The sequence below is a fragment of the Falco punctatus genome (assembly GCF_963210335.1).
Source record: "Falco punctatus genome assembly, chromosome: 9".
Taxonomy (NCBI): domain Eukaryota; kingdom Metazoa; phylum Chordata; class Aves; order Falconiformes; family Falconidae; genus Falco; species Falco punctatus.
The window spans coordinates 47399862-47422646 of NC_137589.1; the positions used below are offsets into that span (position 1 = coordinate 47399862).

At 51.2% G+C, this 22785-nt stretch overlaps 1 protein-coding gene across 13 annotated transcripts in view; it reads left to right on the forward strand.

The window, feature by feature from the left end:
* Positions 1–11099, forward strand: part of NACC2 (NACC family member 2) — a 92268-nt gene extending 81169 nt beyond the window's left edge. For all 13 annotated transcript variants that reach the window (XM_080402208.1, XM_080402209.1, XM_080402206.1 and 10 more), the window contains one exon: positions 1469–11099. In XM_080402208.1, coding sequence (XP_080258334.1) covers positions 1469–1968 — 500 coding nt within the window. In that variant the 3' untranslated portion in view covers positions 1969–11099. The remainder of the gene's footprint in view (positions 1–1468) is intronic.
* Positions 11100–22785: the final 11686 nt, after the last annotated feature.

Here is a 22785-nt window from a genome sequence, read left to right on the forward strand (position 1 = left end):
CAAGAAAAGGAGGGGGTTGTTACTTCCATCAAGGTAGTTTAATTATTGACAGCAGGCAGCAGAAACAAACAGTTAAATAGTTGGCTCTTGCAGTCACCCCTGAATACGAAGAGCTGTTGTGAGACAAAAGGTGGAGAGTGAGGACCTGGGTGGTGGAGGAAACCCTGACGGGTTAGTGCAGCGAAGCCCATTTACCGTTGGCTTGATATACAGTGGAAAAGCAATATGTGCTCTCACCCCCACTGGATTCGGGATAGTAAATCTTTATGTAAATATTACCGTGCTGGAAATGAAACTCTAAGCATTTTTTTTATTTTATTTTGAAGATTGGGAAGATAAATCTTTCCTCTCCCTAATTGTTGCTGTGCTGCTGAACTCTGGGGGCCTTCCAGCCACCCTCTGAGATCTGTAGCACGTGGAGAGAAAGGCTAAGATGCCAGATGTCCAATACAGAAAGACAAAACCGCTGAAGTGTGCTGGTGGTGCTTACCCATAGCCTGTGCTCTCCTGAAACAGCCTCCCTGTTAGCAGCTTTGCCCTGGAGAGCCCTAGCTCTGGACCTTCCAGCCGTGGTCCTTGCTAAGGTTTGCAGATACCTTCAGAGGTCAGAAAGGCATCGCTGTTTCGGGACAGTGCCTACGACGTGGTGCCGTGTGTCAGGGCGTAAGATGACTTCTCACTGCCTGACCTTCCCCCTGCCCACAAGCTTTAGTTGATCATTATTCACCGTGGCAGTTCCTCGAACGTTGCTCTGTACCATCAGGTGTTTGGCCCCCACGGAGGAGCAGGAGCAGGGCTGCAGCCGAGGTGTTGCTGGGCTCCGGCAGGGTACGTGCCAGCCGCTGGGCTGGTGGAGGGATGCTGGAGCGGTCCATGCAGCGCCGGGTGGCTCTGCAGTGGCCGGCAGGAGGTGGGGGACAGGCAGAGGGACAGTCCTTTGGGTGGTCTCCTCTGCTCGGTCAGGAGCCGCTCTGACATTTTCCAGCCCCGCAGCTGTGCCTGCACCACCGTGGTTTTAAGAGCCCTTGATGGATCTACTGTTGAGGAGTTTGTGTTGACCTTTTCTGTGTCCATCTCTGCTTTTGGCTATCCCAGCGTGTTGCGGCCGGGGGTGCCATGCTCCGGCTGGAAGCTGCATCCTGCAGGCAGGAGCCTGGTCCTCTGGGGCTCACCAGGTCCCCGGGGAGCAAGTGGTCCTTCTCCAGCCCCCTTCCCCACACCACTCCGGATTTTTATGCCTTCTGCTTTTATCCCTTCTTGATTGTCTCTATTTCAAGCCGAGGAGTCCTTGCCTGTAAGTCTCTCCTTGCGAGAGCGCTGGTCCGTGGGTGAGCGTGCGCTCCGTGGCACTCGCCCACCGTAAGCCTCGTGGCAGGTCTCTAGGATGGGGCAGCGGCTCTGATCACCTTGTGCCGCTTTCGTATTGCTTTCTCTGAATCCTCAGCTCTGTGTATCCCTGTCTTTGCAGTGTATTGTCAGAATTTTGCCCCGAGCTTTAAGGAAAGCGAGATGAATGTTATAGCAGCCGATATGTGCACCAACGCCCGCCGGGTCCGCAAACGCTGGCTGCCGAAGATAAAGTCCATGCTGCCGGAAGGGATGGAGATGTACCGCACAGTCATGGGCTCCACCACAAACAGTGTCCCCCTGGATCCTGAATTCCAGCCCAACACTGCTCAGGTCTTTGAGCAGCGAATCTATGCAGAAAGGAGGAGCGATTCAGGAACTATAGTAGCCTTGAGAACTAACACGGTGAACGTAGAGCTAAGCAATGGATCCAACCAGTCCTTTGAACAGAGCGAGGATGCCGAAGGGGCTGGCTCTGTGATACAGGAGGCAGCTGCCACAGATGCTATGGCATCGGATACCCAAAGCACTCCGCAACCTTTTGAACAAGGTTCGGGTTCCTCCAGCCGGCCTGAAACTCCCGTGAGAAGACAAGATGGTACTTACGGAGGGACTTTATAAAGAGAGCAAACATTTCATGACCTATAAGGGATCTGTAATACTAAAGCTGCTTGCATGCATTACTAATACAAAACAAAAAATGTGATCAAGCCACTTACCTACTGAACTGCTACTGTTGCCTGAAAAAAATGTGATTTTTATTCTGCTTGTATTTAAAATTTATGAAGGAAATAATCGCATTCGTTATACTGTAAACGACTAGGTCTGTGGCGACCTACTTAAAAAAAAAATATTGGGCTCCTTTTTTGATATTCCTGAGGTTAGTCTATAAGATTGTAGCTTTTTCCTTTTTTTTTTCTTTTTTTTATTTTATTTTATTTTAAGAAGGGGAGGAGAAAAGCTAGCCACCCCCCCAACCACCACCACCCCCCGTCATCACCACCCCATCCATTACTCAGCTCAGAAGTAAAGCCATCGTTAACCTTGTCCTCTAAAGAAAGTTTTACCGTCACTTAACAGGAAAGCAAGGTGTGTTAGGGTACAAGTGCTGTGACTGGTGATGTTTGTCTCTAGCAGGAGGGCTCTAGCCAAGTGGGACAGGGTGGGGGAAATCGTTAAAGGCTTCTGGTGTCGGAGGGAGCCCCTCGCCGTGGGTGCTGGCGGGCAGGGTGCTGCAGGGCAGGGTGCTGCGGTGCCCAGCCACGGCCGGAGGCTGGCGGGGACTTGGTGCCGTTGTCTCGGGGAGTTTTATCCAGTTCCTGGGAGCAGGGATGTTTCCGCGGGAGTTCAGGCTTGCACGTGTCGGAAGGACTGCGTGGGATGCAGGTGGAGACCCTGGCCGGTGTTGTGGTTGTTGTCGGGTTTTTTCCCAATACGGCTGGGTTTGGGGTTTGGTTTCTCTCTCTCTCCCTCCCAGCTCCTCCTTTTCATTTGTTTCTCCTTGCTTGCACCTTCACGTCACCCGCTTGTTGGGTGAACGGGCTCGTGCGCCCCACTGCACCCCACGGCAGCAGGGTGTGCGGGCAGGCGGGCCAAGTCCTGGGGCCACCTCCCCCCCTCAGCCGCCGGCGAAGGGCTTTGCAGAGGAATCTGAGCATGGAAAGCACATTGTTCCTGCTCCAAAGGGCATGGAACTGGGAGCTCTTGGCGGTGGCTCCCAGCAGCATCCGCACTGGAGCGTGGGGCAACCACCAGCACGTGGGGCTCGCCTGCTGCACCCTCCCCTCCTCCCCAGGCCAACCAGCCTCTCACTTTTTATTAATTTGGAGTCTATTGGATGCAAAAAAACTAAGGAAAAAAAAACAACCTAGTTTTGTGCCCTTCTGTGAAGAGGTTTTGGGGAGGAGGAAGCATTTCTCCCCTTGCTCATCCTCCAGACAGGCCCTTTTGGGGAAAAGCCCAATGTTGAGTTATTTGTCTGTTGTTGTTGTTGTTGTTGAAAGCTGATGTCCCCAGGCTGTGTTGGCTTTCAGGGATCCCCCGCCGTAACCGTGATCCTTCCCGCTGACCAGGCCCTCACAGGGCGCTGGGCTGCAGCTTCACACCGGCTGCAGGGGGATGCTGGGCACCCACCGGGATGCTGAGGCTGGGGTGTCCCCAAGGGATGGGGGCAGTGCGTGAAAGCCGCGTATGGCTTTTTTTTTTTTCCTTTTCTTTTTTAATTATTAATTTTACTGTGACTGAAGGGCCTGCTTTAATATTTGCAGCTTGTTCTTTAACACGTTTGGGACTATGAACAAGTGCAAGGTGCACAGAGTCACTTTTGAAGGCTACTGTGGCTGTGCTCTTCTTTCCTGCTTTGGTTCCTGAATCCAGACAGTGCTTTTTGCTCAGGGTTTTCTTCCTTCTTTGTATTTCCACTGGGAAAGGGGGAGCGGGGAGAGGATAACCCAACTTTTGGCTGTTTGTTTTGTTTTCTTTGATACTTGAAGCAGTTTTTCGCATTGGAGTAACAAAGCTGCCTGGCACTTCACCTGTTCCACTGCTCCTTGCCCTGAGAAAAAAAAATAAAATTGATGATGGGGTGGTTTCTGCCTCACATCTTGCACAGCTTGTCTTGGGCGGACTACGGTGCCCCGGAGCGGGTGCACTGCTGGCAGCGGTGGCATGGGGCTGGCGTGGGTGGTGGCATGATGAGCCGGTGCAGAGGTGTGCGATGCTTTGGAGTAGTGGGGACGAGCGCGGCCGGCGGCTCTATTTGCACTTTACCCAGATCAGCAAACAAAACTCATGCTCTTGGTGAAGCCTGGAGCTGGTGCCGCTTCTTCCCAGCCCGGCAGCGCCGCGGGAGGATGCTCCTTCTGCGTGGTGATGCCCGGCAGTGCTTGCTGTGCTGGGGGGCATATGGCCAGAGGAGAAGTGTGAGCAGGGGATGTACCAGGGACCACAGGGCTGAGCTTGGGGTGGGCTTCTTCCCCAGCCACCCCCAAGGAGAAGGAGCAGTCCGGTTCCTTGGCCCTGGGGCTGTCCCCATCCCCCTGGGAGCAGCTGCTGGGGGACCAGCTCTTGGGCAGCTCGGCTGGGTTGGTGGGGCTCAGGGGGTCAGTTTTGGCTGAGGACCCCCCCAGCCCCCCGTTGCCTCCCCAAAACGTTGGGGTTGCCCAAACTTTGAGGCAAGCTGGGAGCGGATCTGGGTGTCGGAGATCAAAAGTTGTCCCTTCTGTGTGTGTCTGTGCGCATATTATATATATATATGTACGTGTGTATATATATATATATATAATAAAAGATATTGCAAAGGATTCCTCCTCCTTTTTGGGGCTTGCTGGGGTTTGGTGAGCGTGCCGAGCCCTCCCGCCGGGATTTGATGTTGGCTGTAGGGATGAATTTGGACCAAACCCGCACCCAGACAGACGGCCCTGCCAGGCCGGGGGGGGCAGCAGCAGCAGTACTTGAATGGCTTAGGACAGAGAGTCTGGAGAGAGTCAAGTTGCACAGTGAAAATATATATTTTTATACCTAGCACAACTTCCTGTATATTTTGGGGGTTTTTACTTTCTTTTTTTTTTCTTTCCTTTTTTTTTTTTTTTTTAATTTGGGTTTGTTTGTTTAATTAATTATTATTACTAGGAAGGCAAACTTCTAAAATGTGAAGGGCGTTGGGTTTTTCCTTATCTGGTAGATGAGGGCAAGCATTTTGCACTAATGTTTCCTGTGTGTGGAGGATTAATGATATGTTTGAAAATGTTATATGGTAATGATTGTATTCTTCCGGGAAAAAAAGAAAAAAACAAAAAAAAAAACCAACAAAAAAAGTAACCCCTTTCAAATACTGAATGTAAGGTGAGAACAGAGCAGTCCATCGATTGTATGCGGCTTTCCTGAGTGCCTTAGAATTTTTTGATCATTTTTTCCAAGGAAAACAGATTAAGAAGATCAGATCATAACCGACTCCTTCCTCCTCTTTGTTTACGACACTATTTTAAATTATAGAATTTGGGGCTGCTTTATAATGTGAATAGGAAACTGCATTCATCTAGGTCTGACAGTGTAAAATCAAAGCATCAGTATTTATGGTATGTCTGCACCTTTATTCTTATGCTTGACTATTAGCAATATTACATGTATATTATATATCTAAAATTATACCAAGCACCTTTAAAGAAAACGGAGTGTAAGCATACAAGTTACCTGCAGCTGCCATATAGTGTAGAAGCCAGCCCCTCTCCTCCTCGTTAGCGCCAATTAGCACCGCCGTCCCCAGAGCTGCTGCTTTGCAGAAGGGCTGCATGACCTTCTGCCGCTCCCCAGTGCCGCGGGTCCAGCTTTGGCCAGGGGTCGCGGTGAGCCCCCCCCCCCAAAGCCAAGCCCCGGTGACGTTCCCGTGCTGGTTCGGTGGCGGTGATGCCGGCGCGGGTGGGAGCTGCCCGCGGAGGGGGTTCGGGAGGAGGGATGGTGCCGGCGGTGCCAGAAGATGGGGAGCGGGGTCCTTTTTGCCACCTTGATCGTTTAATTCTTCTAACTGTGGTTTCACCCTAGAGAGCCCCCCTGGGGGGACTGGGGGGTGCAGGGCCAGTGGTGGGGAGCCTGGCCGCGGGTGGCACACACTGGGGCTCCCCTCCTCTGGCTGGGCGAGGGGTTCAACCCCCCCCGGCCCCCCAAAACTGGAATTGCCCAGGGCTGAACCAGCGTTTGAGGGAGCAGAGCATCCCAACTGAGCCCTTCGCCACCAGGGTTTTGCTCAGATCGCTTGTTTTTCTGGAAATAGCTCGCCACCGGTAGGGAAGGGCCACTAGGCAATGGGGCCAAACCCCGGCCCCCTGCCCGACAGTAGATCCCCACCGCCACATTCCCAGTCCCCAGCCATCTCGGGCTTCAACTGCTGTTCACGTTGCTCCTGCTCCCTGAATCGGTCGTGCTGTGAGCAAGCGAGCCCCGAGCACAGGGAGGGGGGGTGGGAGGCGAGCGGGGGTCCCCCCAGCCCCGCTGGACCACGGGGGGGCTGACGTCTAACGCACTCACATTGGAAACCCCTCAACTCCTCCTATGAGTTTCTTCCACTGTTAAGCGTTTTGCACACAAAATTGTGATTTTTACGTCAAGGTAAAAGCCAAAACTTGCAATACTATTTTTAGCAGACAGAAAAAAAAGAAAAAAAAAAAAAGAAAAAAAAAAAAAAGAAATTATAAATAAATAAATAAAAAACAACTGAGTATAAATGTATAAATATTTTTGACTTGAAAATTTGGATGGCACTTGATTCAAATAGAACATTAATCCTTTGGACAGAATGTTTGGGAAAAAAAAGGACTTAAAGTACAAGGTTGTTTTTAAAGCGTCTTCATAGGGTATTAAGTAGTACTGTAATTCATGACTGTTAAAAATACTTTCTGTGCTGTAAGGAAATCTCACAGTACCACTGAATTATGTTCCTCAACTGTCTCAGCCACGAACGATGCTAGCTTCTTTTTTTTTTCTTTTTTTTTTTTTTTTTACCGTGCATTATTCACTAGTATTTATGTGCTCTTACTCTGTATAGTTAAGACTGTTATTTTGTAGCCATGGCTGACACAATATATCAGTAGCTAAAAAAAAAGAGAAAAGATTAAGACCCCCGAGTTGGAACTGTGCTCATAGCTGTTTTCATATGAAGAAAAAAATACATATAAAAAAAAAAAAAACAAAACCCCAATGTGATCATTAATTGTAAAACGCTTTGTAAAATTCACATTTACAAAATAATAAAGTAAATTACAATTAAAAGCTTTCACTTGCTCAGTTTTCTTTCTTTCTGGGTTGTGGCTGTTGTTAATCACAAGTGGTGTTCAATAGGATCTGGAGGGGCTCCCCATCCTGGGGCTGCTCCGAGGGACCCGGCTCCACCTGGAGCTGTGAACCAAACCCCAGCCTTGGCCAGCTGAAGGGGGTTTGCTCAAATTCAAGGGGTTTGGGGCTTCCCTGCCTTGCCCTGGGCTCTCCCCCCACCTCTCCTGAGCTGCCTTGGGCATCTTTCAGCTTTATTTCCTGGAGACATCACAGGCTTCAACCCTCCCACTCTCGCTTTATTTATGATGATGTTTGAAATGTGAATTCGCAGCCCCCCGAATCACGCGGGGAGTGCACAGCCGAGGCCAGAGGATGCAGCATCAGCCAAAACCCACTGTGTCCCTGCTCCACCGAGCGCTTTCTGCCTCTTCGCCAAGGGAGAACATCCAAACGTAGGGGCTGGTGGATGAGCGCTGCTGACGGTGCCCTGCTGCCTGGGGGAGAGCCAGCACCAGCCCATGGCACGTGGGACAGGTTTGCCAGGTCCGTAGATGGCTGGAGAGCAGCCCTGGAGCAGGGTGAGGATGCTCCATGAGATGCAGCATTGGTGGCTGTGCCCACCATCCCTGCCACCGGCGGGTGAGGTACCGGCATGGCTGGGGAGACGCTGCGGTGGTGAGGCTGTGGGAGAGCACCAGCAAGTCCAAGCCCTATCCTAGACCTCCTGGCTCAGGCTGTGCCCAGGGATAGGGGTGTTGCAGGGTTTGATGTTTTAGGATGAGGAGGAGGGAAAAGGTTGCAAAGCCCAGGAGCCTGAGATACCCTTGCAGGGCGGGTGGAGTAGGGGACCCCCCAGCAGGATGGGTGGGCTGAGGGTGCTGGGGCGGGCAGGAGCAGGGAGGGCTGCAAGGGTGGTAATTCTGTTTTCCGTAATTTTGGTCTTCTTTTTTATTTCTCCCAACCCAATTGGCCATAAAATTGCTGAGAAGCTGCATTTCCTCTGCCTAGCAAAAAAAAAAAAAAAAAAAAAAAAAAAAAAGAAAAGTGCCCAAAACCACTTGCATTTGGGGTTTCATTTAATCTCATCTTACTGAAAGGAAAAACACAGAAACTTGGATGTTCATGTACGGCACATACCGCTGTGTTATATAAACCATTTCAAACTGATTTATTCTAAATGAGTTGTTATAATCAGAATTTTCCTTATGAGCAGCTTTCTTGCAAACGTCAGTATTTCAGAAAAAAAAAAACCCAACAACCACCATCATACGACCGCTCCAATATTTCAAACTGATTACTTATAAACACCATTTCTAAAATTAGGTCTTTGGTGTGCGGTATTGTCAGAGTGGGTGTATTATGATCTGCAGAGAGTATAAAAAGATAAATGAGTTATTTAACCAAGTAAACGACGTTGCTGTAGAAATGTGCAGAGGGAAAGTGTGCAGGGGGGCAGGGGGGGCAGGACCGCGCTGTAACGTGCCTCACACTGCGGCAGCCGGGAAGGGCTGGCACGGGGAGTGGAGCAAACACGGGACAGATGGAGAAAGGTTTCCTCTTCACATTGATGTTATTATTTTTATTGCTATTATTATAAAACAGCTGGGCTCCCTCTGCCCAGCACGGGGTGGTGGGTCCGGCAGGAGAGGCAGGAGGCTGAGCCGCAGGGTGGTGGGTGCATAGTGATGGGTGTACCCATGGGTGCACTCTTCCCCCGGGCGTTAAAAAATGACGATTTGTTGATGCTGTATTGACTCACAGCTGATTTCGGGGAGGCAGCTTTTTTTCAAAGTTTCAAAGACTCGACCTGTCTTGATTTTCTCAGGATCTGCTCCAGAGGGAGAGATGCTGGAGCGCTGCACCCACTCAGGCTCCCTGAATTTGGCTTTTCACCTCCACCCCACTGATTTTTGGCCCCTGGGGTGTTACAGGGCTGCCCTGGGTGCAGGTTGTCCCCACCATAGGCCTCCAGGGACATAGCCAGGTGGGTGTTGGGGTCAGGGACCACCAGCCTGGGGACAGCAGGGATACCACACTGTCCTGCGTGGCCAGGGGGAAAACACATCCAGCAGCTCCCTCCTTCTCCAGGAAAAAAAGCCCAAATTGAGTGAAAGCTGTTCCACTTGCTGCAGTCCCTACTGGGCTGCAGATTTAGGCTGCTTTTTGATTTTTTATAGTTTATCTTTTCCAGCACTGCTCTGCACTGGCTCCTGATGATGTACCCAGGAGAGCGAAGGGGAGCTCATCACCCACCGTGGCAGAGAAGGTGAGGCTGCCTGGCTGCAAACATGAAAGGACCAGGAATTTGTTCCCGGGTGCCTGGAAGAGTCCCAAAACATGAGATGTAGGTAGGGGAAAGCAGGAAGCCTTGGAAGGCAGCTGGCGAGGACCATGTCTAGGAGGGTCAGGGAGCAGCATGGCCCCAGGCAGACACACCTGTGTTGGCTGGTGCAAAAGGTGTTGGCCATTGAAGGCAGCGATGGTCATTGCAGATTGTGTTGGCCATTAGAGAAGGCGTTGGCCATTGCAAGAAGGTGTTGAACATTGCAGATGGCATTGGCCATTGCAGAAGGTGTCGGTCATTGCAGAAGGCATTGGTCATTGTGGAAGACATTGGCCATTGCGGAAGACACTGGCCATTGCAGAAGGCCTTGGCCATTGCAGATGGCATTGGCTACTGCAGAAGGCATTGGCCACTGCAGAAGGTGTTGGTCATTGCAGAAGGTGTTTGGTTATTGTAGAAGGTGTTGGTCATTGCAGGTGGTGTTGACCCTTGCCTTTGCAGCCGGGGGATGCCTGAGGGCAGCCAGCAGACACTGGAGGCTGCAGTACTGCAGCTCCGTGCTGCTCTCCCAACACTGAGCTCCCGTGTGAGCCCAGCACTGGCTCCGCTCTCAGCCCCGTGGGGAAGAGGAGAGAGCATGAGCTGCAGTTGGCCAGAGCCAAAACGCTGGGCATGGCTGGATCGATCCCGGCTCACCTCCCTTTCCCCGAGACTGCCAGCCCAGAGGGCGGTGCGGGGGGAATAGCAGGGAGGGTGCGTGCCCCCGGGCGCTCCCTCTCTCTAACTCCGTACATGTGAATGAAGTGTGAGGTTGATGTCAGAGAGGCCCATCGAGCAGATGCTATAAATCACCGCAGCAAGCGCTGCCTGCACCAGCGGCTGAGCAACACTTCACGGCTTCTCTTATTTATATGCATCTTTTGCACCAAGCCATTTTATAATAGACTGTGGAGCAGCACTCCAGCACTGGCGATGGCTGATATATATCGTGCAGGACAGAAAATACAAATAAAGGGTGAAGGGTAGGAACTGCATCATTCCCGACGCACGCTGCCGTGCCCGCCTTGCTCTGTGGTGCTGACTTGGGCACGCCGGCGCTGAATTAAAATTGCCACCGGCACATAAATCACCACCCGCCACGCAGGGCTGCAGGCGGGGTCTTTGGAGTGTTCTTGTAGGGTAGCTAAAGAGTAAGAATAAAAATAGTAATGATAACGCCCCATGTGTGGCGAAGGGATGGTGGGAGGTGGCGGGGATGGGTTGGCCAGCTCATGCATGGCAGCTGGCCACGTCCTTGGGGTTGTGGTGGGATGGCAACAGCCAGTGACGGTGGCAGCAGCGCGGTGGCAATTAACATGTTCCTGCAGGAAAGCTGCCACCAGCATGGAGGTAATTAACGTGCGGCCGCTCCCTGAGCAGCGAACAGAGGGATGCATTGCAGGAAGGCAGCCAAGTGAGCCAGGCACTTGATTTTTGGCCCCGGCTGACGCTGTCTGCGCTGTGGCTGGGGTGGGGGCAATGACAGCAGAGTCGTACCCCAAATCCTCGGTGGTGGGGTCTGGTCCTTGCCGGGTTTGGGCAGAATCCCATGGGACTGGCAGCCCTCACCCAGCTCTCATCCCCCTGGGGCTGTGCTCCCTCTAGGAGAGGAATTAGATTGGTCTAATTCAATGCAAGGACAAAAGGAAAAAAAAAAAAGAAAGAAGAAATGCCGAGCCACAAACCAAGAGGACAGATAAATCCAGGAGGGGAATGTAATCTCACTCACTGGGCCCAACCAGAAGTTACAATACATAAATTATTGCACCTAAAAGCTTCTATAATTTCACTTCTATTTGATTCACCATAAAGTACCACAATGCCCTCTGCATCTACCCATTTGATTATACATTTGTACCAAGACACAGCTTATGCTTAAAATAACATTACTGGAATAGAGATGGACAAGAGAATTCATTTGAATGGAAATCAATTTGATTAGAAAAGTAAATTACTCAGAGTATATGAGCAGCATATTGCGGTTCTGAATAATAATAATAATAATAAAAAAATAAATCAGTGGCAACAAAGGATCTTAAATGTTTTCACGGAACGGAGACACTCGAGCAGTAAGTGATCTGTGGTTGCTGACCCGCACAAGATAGGGCTGGGTCCCTGCATCACAGCACCCCCAACAGAGCTGCCCCATGTCCCCAGAGACCCTCGTGCCAACGGGACCCTCTGCAGGGGATCTCCCTGCCAGAGAGTGATGTGCGCAGGGTGCGGGGCTGCAGGCGATGGGCATGGCTGTGCAGGGCCGATGGGACGTGCATGGGTTCACGTGGCTGGAGGTGTCTTCAGGGGCGTGATTTTGTGTACCCAGGGGTGATGCTGGTGACCACCAGCTGAGCCACAGCCCTCCTCCGGCCACAGGACTGGGAATCACTGCTCCGATGTGGGTGATGCTGGGGACAGACAGCACGCCGGGGCGCTGGCCTGGCCATGGGGAGGATGGAAGTGCCTCTCCCTCCGTGCCCATCCTCCACTGCAGAAAAAGGTCGGCAAGGAGCCAGGGAGGCCAGTGGCCATTGGTGCCCAGCAGGAGCTGGGGCAGTACCCCCAGTTGCTCCCTAAAGGTGCGTTTCCCCTGCGTCAGCTGCGGTACGAGAAGACGGCTGTGTTGCACACTTTGCTGAGCTGTGATATTTTATAAATAATCAATTGGTATTTAATTCCCATGTGATAACTGTCTTATTAAATCTAAATTTAATGTGTATTTGGGAAACCCTAATTTAAAGTGTTACTGCATGCACCATCTGGTGTGCTCTCTAAATACAAATGCAATAACATAATTCAGAATTACATCATAAAAGTAAGTTATAAGAGATTAAAATGCACAACTATGTTCTTCAGTCAAGGCAGCTTTTATGCTTTTTCTCCTGATTTAGACACAAATCACAGCCAAAACATCCCTACCCTGATTAAGTGATTTTCTGCAGGGATTTTTCTTTTAATGGTGAGCAGGAGCACACAGGAGGGAGGTTGGAGCTGATCAGGAGCCATCAAAGACACCAGAGCTGGGAACCTCTGCTCACTGGTACTGGGGAGCTTTGGGGCCCCCCAGCGCTGTCTGGGGTGGGAAGAGGTGATGGGCAGGTGGCACCCTGGGGTGCTGCATCCCCCCACCCCACCAGCGAGCTGCCCCAGCACGGGAGAGGGCTGCTCACCTGCAGTGCTGGGGTATTTAAAGTTAACACCTTAACGGGGGTCAGAGCATCCCCTCCCAGCCCCTTTCTAACGGCAAGGGCTGAGCCAGGCGCGGGGGAGGCTTGGCGACCTAGCCGGCTGCCTTTTGTTGAAAAACCGGTCAAATATAACCCAGAGTTCGGTGCATCAATGATCTTTTATAGTGGCAGTAAATCCAATATCGTTGCAAAACCCCCTATTTTCTTTCTACACTGAATGAAACATGAGATTCCTTAATAGAGAGGGAAATTAAAATCTAGTTTTATTGCAGTTCCTGTAACTGGTATCTAAGCTATTAATAATCAATCCATTCTTGCTTAAAAGCTAACATTTATCACGCCAGCTAAGATGAGCTGACAGGCACTGGGGGGAAAGTACAATTGACTGCAATTACACTTTGAAAAATGTTATCTGTGCCACTGACCACTGGGGATAAATGATGAGATTTCATTTGTTTCTCCAAGCTTTAGATTCTTTTTCCAAACTTTTTTTGTTGGGATTTTTTTTTTCCTTTTGCCTATAAGTTGCTTCAACGCTGAGCTGCTCAGGGCAGGACCTGGAGGAAGTCGCATTGTCCCAGCGTTGTGTGGATTCTCCGTGCTATGTCCCGGTGAGTGCAAGTACCATCCCTCTGCTCCCATCTCATCTGGGGATATCACACCTTTGTCATCCTCACCTGGGGACATCATATCTAGGGGCATCACACCTTCCTCATCCTCACCCAGGGGTATCATACGCAGGGGCATCGCACCTTTCTCATCCTCACCTGGGGACATCACACCCAGGGGCATCGCACCTTCCTCATCCTCACCCAGGGATGCTGTGCTCTGCGTGAGCAGCAATTTCTGCAGCTGGGGGCCGGTGCTCACCCCAAAGGACACACATGGGTACGTGTTGAGGCCAGACTGCCCAGCCGGGGGGTCCCTCCCCCTGATTTAGGATCAAATGCCTTTGCAGAGGGGGCTCAAATGTCCCTGGGTCAGACCCAAGCATGGCGGCTGGGAGAGGGGCTCTAGACCAGCCTGTTCTGGGGCCACCAGCCCCCTTTTAACAAAGTTTATTAGTTTTACTCCTGCATTTTACAACAGGGAGGAAGAGGCTGGTGAAGGAATTGATTTGCTTGATTTACTGGTATTAATGAAACAGCTGACCGTAGATCTCCCGCAGCAATGTTACGCTCCCCGCGATAATTCTCCAGACTCCAAACTTTTCAAATGAGTTTTTGCAATTTAAAATTAATAATTGTTCTGTCTAGAACAAGGATAATTAAATGCCTGTTCATCCTCATTATTGTCAGCCTTGTGATTTGTTGTTTTCTCTGTAATAAAATTAACCGGTTTAACTAATGGGTGCCAAAACTTGATAATTAAAGCTGAGCAAATAATTTGCAACAAATAATTTACCCACTGGATTTGGCGGGGTCCGTGGTGGGCGTGGGGCTGATGGTGAGGAACTGGGAGCCAGCGGCAATGCCTGACCCTGTGCGGGGCAACCCGGGTAACTCCTTTTTCTTACAAGGGTCATTTTTAAAATTAAAATTCTATTTTATTTTTTTTCTTGCTATGAAAAGAGGTTCCCATCACAGGCTTTTTCTCACACCTGGAGCATGAGGCAGATTGTTCATCAGAGTTTTCTAGGCTCATCCATCAGTGAGGAAGCCCATAAGAAATACCAGCTGCTCCCCGTTAAATCCCGACGACGGCGTGTAGGTGGGCGAAAAATGGCAACTCTCAGGGAGAGGAGAGAAATTAGAATAATGAGCCAACAAAAGAAATCCGGTCAGACACAATCTTCTAACAAGAATGGACTTGAAAATTATGGTTATTAGCAAGGTTTCATTTCAGCAGCAGTTAAAGAAGCTTTAGAAGGTATTGCAATTAATTTGTAAGTTTATATTACACATTATAACGTGAGGGGCCATTAACGAGGCGGTGACATTAAATTTAATGTACTTGGCAAATGGGACAGTTTGTCTCTCCTTCCTGGTGGACGGCTGGGGTTCAGTGCTGCTGTATTTCTCCCCAGGACCCCCGATGCTCAAGAGGCTGGTACCTGCTGGCACCGGGGCAGGGGGATATCCCCGTGATGCCCCATGGTGCCGTGACAATGCCAGGTCTAGGGAACACCTAGAAGCGAGGGAAGCGAGGTTTTGGCCCCAGCTCCATGGCATGGCCAACGAGGCTCAGACGAATAGAAGGAGAACATGAAATGTCTCATACCTATAACTTTAAATTAAAAAAGCAATGTACTGTTTATTGGTTCTTCCGAGTGTCTCCGGAGCGGCAGGCTCATAAAGATCATATTACAGTACAAGCCATTATGCAAAGAGTTTACTATATATACATTTCTAAATGCTTCAGCAAACAGCAGCCTACTTACGAGCAGAGAAGGATAACTGGTTCGTTTGGGGTAACAAATGATCCTTGATTTGATTTTAAATGCAATGACAGCAAAATTTATTTCTTATTTAATCACTTGCCAGAGCTGTTGAGGACGGGATGGTATTAAACTGCACAATGCAGCATATGACTACTGAATCAGTTGAAATAGGCATAAGAATATATTATGTTTATAGGATAGAAAAAGATTGTACAGCAATGCATATAACTAGAATGGGTATTTTTGTCATTTATACAGTAGCTTATATCATTATTTCTTCCCGCTTCCAATTTTTCAGTAATAAAAATACAGGGGATGTGATTCTCTTTGCATTACAGATAAACCATCTTGATTCTTTATTAAATATTTTTATTAATCTGAAGTACTACAAAGCATTTGAGCAGATAAATCAGGCTCCGAATAGTCATTTCCTCTCTGCTATGGCTCTATAAAGTGGATTCATTTATGAGTGCGCAATACCAGAAAAGAAGGTTTCTATATTCATTAATATGCTCCCTTATGGTCCTATTTTTATATCCCACTGTACCATGAAGAAGAGCCAGCGCTAACTTGGTCCCCAAAATGAAACAGGTCTCGGTAATCCGCTCTGTGACGCCTGCCTGGTTTTGTGTCTGATTTAATTAGGAATCACCGCTGGGTTACCACCCACCAGCCGGGTGGGGAGGGTGCCGAGTGTCCCACCAGCCCCAGCCCCACTCCGCACCCCGGTGGGCAGTGCGGGAGCACCAGCACCTTCAGGGGGATCTGGGGATGGATCCAGCCCCAGCATCATCCCCTCCTTGCCAGCACCAGAGCGGCGCCTTCACCCACCGCCCCAGCCGCTCTCCCCGTAGGATGTGGGGATGCCGTTATTCTGCAGAGGGACCAGTGGGGGACCTGAGGGCCAGCCCCTCCTGGGAGGGTGCTCAGCACCGTGGGGCTCTGCTGCAGCCTGTTGGACCCCCTCAAGTGTCTCTGGCCTCTTGCTGCCCCTTCGCTCCCATCACCCTACATCCTCCCACCCCATGGAAAGCAGCACTGTGGGGCCAGCACCACGCTTTTGGCCAAGCCCCTCCCCACCCAAGCAGCTCCAGGCTGTCCCGGGGGATGCTGCCAGCCGGGGGGTGGGGGGGGGGTGGGGGGACCTGGCGCGGGGGCAAGTCGGAGGCAGCAGCATTCTGCATTCGACAGCTGTCAAGTCATTTAGTCATCGGAGGAAGCCGCAGAGAGGCACAAAGGAATTAAACCTATTTAAAACACAGCCAGGTGTGCAAACAAGTTTATCCTATTGTAACAGCTAAGGCGTGAATCAGGAGGGCTCCGTAAAGGTTACAGCAGCCGCGGGGTTATTTAGGGCTCCTTGGGAGACGTGACATTTAGAGCCTGCATTTGCCGGGGTCATGGGACTCACTGGGGCGCCCAGAGCCCAGGGCTGCATTGCCCTGCCCTGCACCCAGGTGGGTCTCATCCTGCCCCGCCGCCCCTCCTTGCCCCGGCTGCTGCTGGCACCCCTGAGGGACTTGGCTTTGATTTCACATTTTACTGCACCAGCTGTCTAACATTTGTTTGCTGTTTGGAAACAGGGATTACGGCGCTCGGCAAAAGGCGGCGTCCCTCCCGGTACCATTGCTGGCAGCCAGCACAGCCCCAGCCCAGCACCCTGGGGCTCTGGCGCTCCAAAACATTCCTCCTTGTGCTGCCGAGCTGTGGTTGCATGTCAGGGGGTGGCAGCCTGGCTGCAGGGGCGTTTAGCCGTGCTTCTGCCCAGACTGCTGCTTTTTCCTGCTTTTGAGCACCCCTGCTTTCTCCAGGGCAGCCTCACAGCCCTGCCCCGGCCGTGCATTCCCACCTGGTCCAGCACACCAGTGGGAGCCCACCAGCATCACGGATGGATGAGGATGGGGCTTTTCCCACTGACTGCGTTGGGCTAAGGTGAAGCAGGGGTTTGTCCCCACAGGGAACTGCTGCTTTCATGCATTTCACCCACAGGGTCAGAGCCAGTTCAGGGGCAGAGGAGCGGGGCTGTTACACTCTCTGTATGCGCCAAGGTGCTTTCCTTGCTGGGAGCTGCTGGGGCCACACATAAATCCGCCATCAGCTGCAACTGTTTCACAGATGTCCCAGGACATGAATTTTTTCTCCAGTTTTAGTGCTGGTGTAAAGCTAAATTATGGTAGTTGTCAGCATTAGCAAAAACCATCATCTCTGTCCTGCCTGTAAAAAGCGCAGCAGTGGGGCCTGGGGGCTGGGAGAGATGGAGGAGAGGTGGGCCAGCTCCCTTTTTCTGGAAATTATATGGACCACATTATTGTGCTGCAGAGCTGGGACTGGTGCTGGCAGCTTGGCCATGGCCAAGGGGTCACCGGCACCACGGCAGAAGCCATGGCAGGGTGGCAGTGCTGGCACCTCGGCCACGGGAAGCTCTTCTCCATCCCTCCAGCTCCCTCTGCCATGTCAGCAAGGACCAGCCACCTCAGACCCTCTCGGGGCCCGCAGCGGGTCCATCCCACGATAAGGATGGTGGAAGATACGTTTGAGCTAAATCCAGCCCAGAAACTCCTCCAACACCTGCCAGGGCTGGAGCACGGACACCTTGGGAAGTGCTGGAGCTCTGCACCTCCACCCTACGGCAGATCGCTGTGGAGAGCATCCTCGTTTCCAGGACACGCCGAGGCTATTAAGCACCGACTTAGGAAAAGTGGGAGCGGAAGAGTTTTACACCTTCACAAAACAATGTTCAAGAAGGAAATGAGCAGCCAGCAATTGTAATTGAGATGGATGAAAGGGCAGCCGGCTTCCCCCAAAGCGTTTCAGGCAACATACTTGAGAAGAATATGAAGTGCTGCTGCTCTCTAAAGATCGCCACGCTGCAGCTAAATTATTAATGACTAGGAATGATTTCATATTTAATCTAAAGACTATTAATTACACTGCAGAAGAGCAACACACCATCCTGAGAGCCCCTCTCACCAACTGAATAATTTAGTGATGCCCCATATTTTACCTCAATGTCAAGGCGGGCAGCGACACGCCTCCCGTGTGCGCAGCCCGGTGGCATTTGGGGCAGACACTGAGGTCCCCAGGGGCACATGATGCTGAGGACTAACCCCGACCTCTGAGCTCCCCCGGCCTGATGAAGGGCACTGGGCAGAGTGCACGTGGGGCTCCCATGGGGCTGGGGGCACAGCATCCCCCCGCCCCGGCTGGGCTTGGAGCCCAGCGCCAGCCCCGGCTGTGGAAACGCTGAAGACAGATGTTTATTTGTCCAGGATTATTTGCTGATCACTGTTACGGTGATCCAAGATGATCATTAAAAAGTGAAATGGGCTGTTTAATAATAATGCTCGGAGCATGCAGTGTGCCTCGCATTACGAGGATGTTTAAGCATGAGCCCAATTAAGTCCTTCGCATCCCTACAGAATTACCCCAGTTGTGCAAACTATTAGGCAAACTCCAGGCTCCTCATACTCTCAGGCAATCCCAAAGCCTGGCACTCTGCTAGAGACCCATTTCTATCCTGAAGCTAAATTAAAATCCTATTGTGCTGGTGCTGCTAATATTTCCTGCTCTTGTTTCCAACAATTAAATTGTGACATCCTGCCAAAACGTACGAGGAAAGCAGAAAATGCTCTCGATCAGCTGGAAAGAGAAGGCAAATCCACCTGGCTGCCTCCTGCCACCCAGCCACAGTGGGGACGGCTGCAGGTAAGCGGCACCCGATGGATGAGGCAGCGGCCGGCGTGCGTGGGAAGCGGGGCTTTAAATAGGAAGTGGGAAAGGTTTTTCTTCTCCAGTTAGGAAAGAAATCTGTGAACTGGATCCATGCAGTACCAAAAAGGAAAATGCTGATATATTGAGTTTGCCTGGCAAGGTTTGGGTAGCAGGGGGAACTACGGGGGTGGTTTCTATGAGAAGGTGCCAGAAGCTTCCCCCATGTCTGATGGAGCCAATGCCAGCTGGCTCCAAGACGGACCGGCTGCTGGCCGAGGCTGAGCCCATCAGTGTTGGTGGTAGCACCTTTGGGGTAAAGTATTTAAGAAGAGGGGAAAAATCTGTGTAATGGCAACTTCAGCTGGTGAGAGGAGTGAGAAAATGTGAGAGAAACAACTCTGCAGACACCAAGGTCAGTGAAGAAGGAAGGCAAGAAGGTGCTCCAGGCACTGGAGCAGAGGTGGTGAAGACCATGGTGAGGCAGGCTGTCCACCTGCAGCTCGTGGAGGTTCACGGTGGAGTAGATATCCACCTGCAGCCTGTGTCAGACCCCATGCTGGAGCAGGTGGGTGCCTGAAGAAGGTTGTGACCCTGTGCTGGAGCAGCTCCTGGCAGGACCTGTGGCCCTGTGGGGAGAGGGACCCAGGCTGGAGAAGGTTTGTTGGCAGGGCTGGAGACCCTGCAGGGATCCACGCTAGAGCAGTCTGTTCCTGCAGGATTGCACCCTGTGGGAGGGACCCACGCTGGAGAAGCTTCTGAGGAACTGCAGCCCGTGGGAAGTTCATGGAGGACCATCTCCCATGGGAGCACCCCCCAATGGAGGGGGAGCCCTGCCCCTGCGGAGGAGGGTGTGGCAGAGATGAGGTGTGATGCACTGACCACAGCCCTGTTCCCCATCCCCCCGTGCTGCTGGTGGGAGGAGGTAGAGAAATGGGGAGTGAAGTTGAACCCAGGAAGAAGGGAGGGTGGCAGGAAGGTGTTTTAAGATTTGGGTTTATTTCTCATTATTCTACCCTGATTTGATTGGTAATGAACTAATTTCCCTGAGTTTGTTTTGCCTGTGACAGTAACTGGTGAGTGATCTCCCTGTCCTTATCTCACAAACCTTTCATTGTATTTCCTCTCCCCTGCTGAGGAGGCGAGTGACAGAGCGGCTGTGGTGGGCATCTCGTGTCCAGCCAGGGTCAGCCCACCCCTGTTGATTATAAGGATGGACTCGAAGGATGATTTCCACCCCGGCGGCCCCCAGCAATGCCAGTGGCCTGATTCTGCTGCCCACCTCACACAGGTACTGCCACATCCTTTGAAATACCCCTCTGATTTCTAATTCTCTTTTCCCCCTCATTTCTGCTCCCCTGGCTGCTGCCCACTGCAGTGCCCCTTGGGGAGGGCACAGGTGGTCCCCTGCCCCACGCTGCCTGCAAACCCCCCAGGTGACACCCCCCCCAGTGTCCCCATAGCAATGTCCCCATGGCCAAGGTGGGCAGAGCTGCGCTGTGGCTGTTCTTAAGCAGAAAGGGGCTGGTGGGGACCGGGGGGGTGGCAGGGACCCCTGCAGTGGGACAGCAGGGACTGGCATCTGGAGAGCTGCAGGTCCGGCAAAGCTGGCAAGAGCAAGTTAACTGGTGGGGGGGGAAAGAGGGGAAAATAAAAGGCTGTTTAAGAAAGAAATGACTATTTGGTCATGGCTTAGAAGTTGGTACTTAGAAATTCTATGAATTTTAAAATAAAGACATTGTGAGATTTGAACTTTCTTTTGAATACTCACAAACTGCAGTGCCTAATACCTTCCCTGGCCATTATGGAGCTGTGCTGGAAAGCAGAGAGCACTAAGTACTACACTGATAGAGCAGTTAAACACGGTAATAGAATTGTGTTTGGAGAGGCTGCAAAGCCAGGTATAGAGCCCATACATAAACAAGGCCATTACCAGCCAGGGTAAGCGGTGATAGAATTTCATGAATATCCCCACAAAAAGCTTTGTATATTTATAACAACCCACAGAGTCGTTTGGAGCACAGTCAGGGGTCTTTCGGAGTGATTCCGGAGTTAAATTGTACAATAGATCTGCGTGTCTCTGCACTGGGCTACCAGCCACAGCCGCTGCAGGCGAAGCTGCCTGGAGCAGGGGGGTCCCGGGTGCTGCAGGGGGGAGCCAGGCAGCCCTGGGTGGGCACCCGCCACAGCCTTGGGTGCTGTGGGTCCTGAACCAGTGCCAGCAATGACAGCCTGGTGGGTAGCGCCCACAAATTTTTCCAGCTCTCAACTTAATTCTTTTTGGAAAGTTGTATATTTTTTTTTTTAGATGATCCCCTGGTTTGCAGAGAAGGGGAAGAAGGGTGCTGCCCCCCTAGCTGGGATGGAGAGGGGAGCAGGAGAAGTGATTGCTCCTCTGCTGTCTGCCTGGAGAAGCTGCTAAGGGGCAAGAGACAGAATTTTCCATATCTCAGAAAAAGAGACATAAATCTGGGACGTTGGCCTTGAAGCATCAGGACAGGGCTCCCGTGGGGCGCTGGGGCCACACACAGGGCTCGGAGACAGGGTGACAGTGAGGGCTCCTCTGTGGTCTGCCGAAGCGCTGGCTTGGCCATGGTGAACAAGCCAAGATCCCATAGCGGGGCTGGTGGGCGCAGCCAGATCCTGGTGCCTCCCGTGGCTGCTTTGCCGGTGATCCTGCTCTGGGTCCTGCAGCACTCCTGTGACAAGCTGTCAGCCACAGGCAGGATGCCCAGGCAAGGAGAGCCAGGTGAGCCAGTGCCTCAAGAACCCACAAGAAATCCACGCTTTCAACCTCTGCAGCTTAAAAACAGGAAAGCAACCCCTTGGGCATATTTATTGCTTTAATTTAAATAAATAGGTACTTCAAACTTATGAAAACTTCACTCTGCAACTCTCGCAAAACCTGAACCCAAGTGATAGGTACACGGCTTGAGCATAAGCCATAATAAAATGCTAATTGCAATTCATAAATTATATTGGGATGCCTGGGACTACGGAAGATCCTGGATGAAGTGTAGTGTTCAATTTATCCTGTGCATGTTGCAGACAGTGCTGCCAGCCTCCTTCTTGTCCCCCTGTGTTGTTTTGTCATCTCTGTACTATCACCAATTCATCACAAAGGCAACTGAACTCTCCGATGTCCACCCACCGGGTGACTTTGTCTTCGCTACTCTATGACTTCTAAATTAAATTGTCAAAACATATTACTGAGAAAAATATCGTGAAGGGAAAGTTCTTTACCCTTTTATCCCATCTTAAGAGAGAATCGGCTTGATTTGAAGAAAACATGTCTGCTTCATTATCCCTCCTGCTATCATATTTCTTCACTCAGCAGCAGCAGGGAAAGAGAGTCGATACACAAGTCTTGGATGACATGATGTAGCATCCCACAGGAGTTGTCTCAATAAATTCTGAGATTGCCCAGGAAAAGCTGGCAGGGGTGTGTGTAATTTTTACTCCTTTTTTTTTTTATTATTATTTTTTTTTTTATTCCTCCCACTCTCAGACAATTTAAAAGAGATTATGGGTTTGCTGGTGTGGATTTCCCTGAGCTAGATGTCCCTGCTCCACCAGCACCGGCTGGTCTGGAACGAGTTTCTTGGAGTCCTTGCAAGAGAAGAAATCAGCTTAGGAGAGGCACAGCCAGTGCCCTGCGTGTCCTGAGTCATCCTCAGACCCACGTCCTCTGTGGAGGACCACAGACAACCTGCAGACAGAACAGTCCCCAGACTGTTCCAGTTTGCACCAAAGGAGCCCCCAGGCAGCAGCACCTGCTCCCACATCCCTCTTCAGTTCCTGCAGGAGTCACCAGTAACACCGTGCTGCTTCCCCAGGTACTACCCCATGCATGGTGTTTGGCTGTAGGGGGGCTTTGTCCCCCCTTCCCTGCTCTGCCTTCCCCCCCTCAGTAACATGGGGCAGCCCTCACGCCAACGCTGTATCCCTCTCTGTAACACAGGAGGTTCCTGCTGCTGGATGCAATCACGGAAAGTAATTCACCTGGAGACGTAAAACAAAAGGAGCCATTTCTCAAAGGGAAAGAGCTGTTGAATTTCCCCCTTTTCCCATTCTCA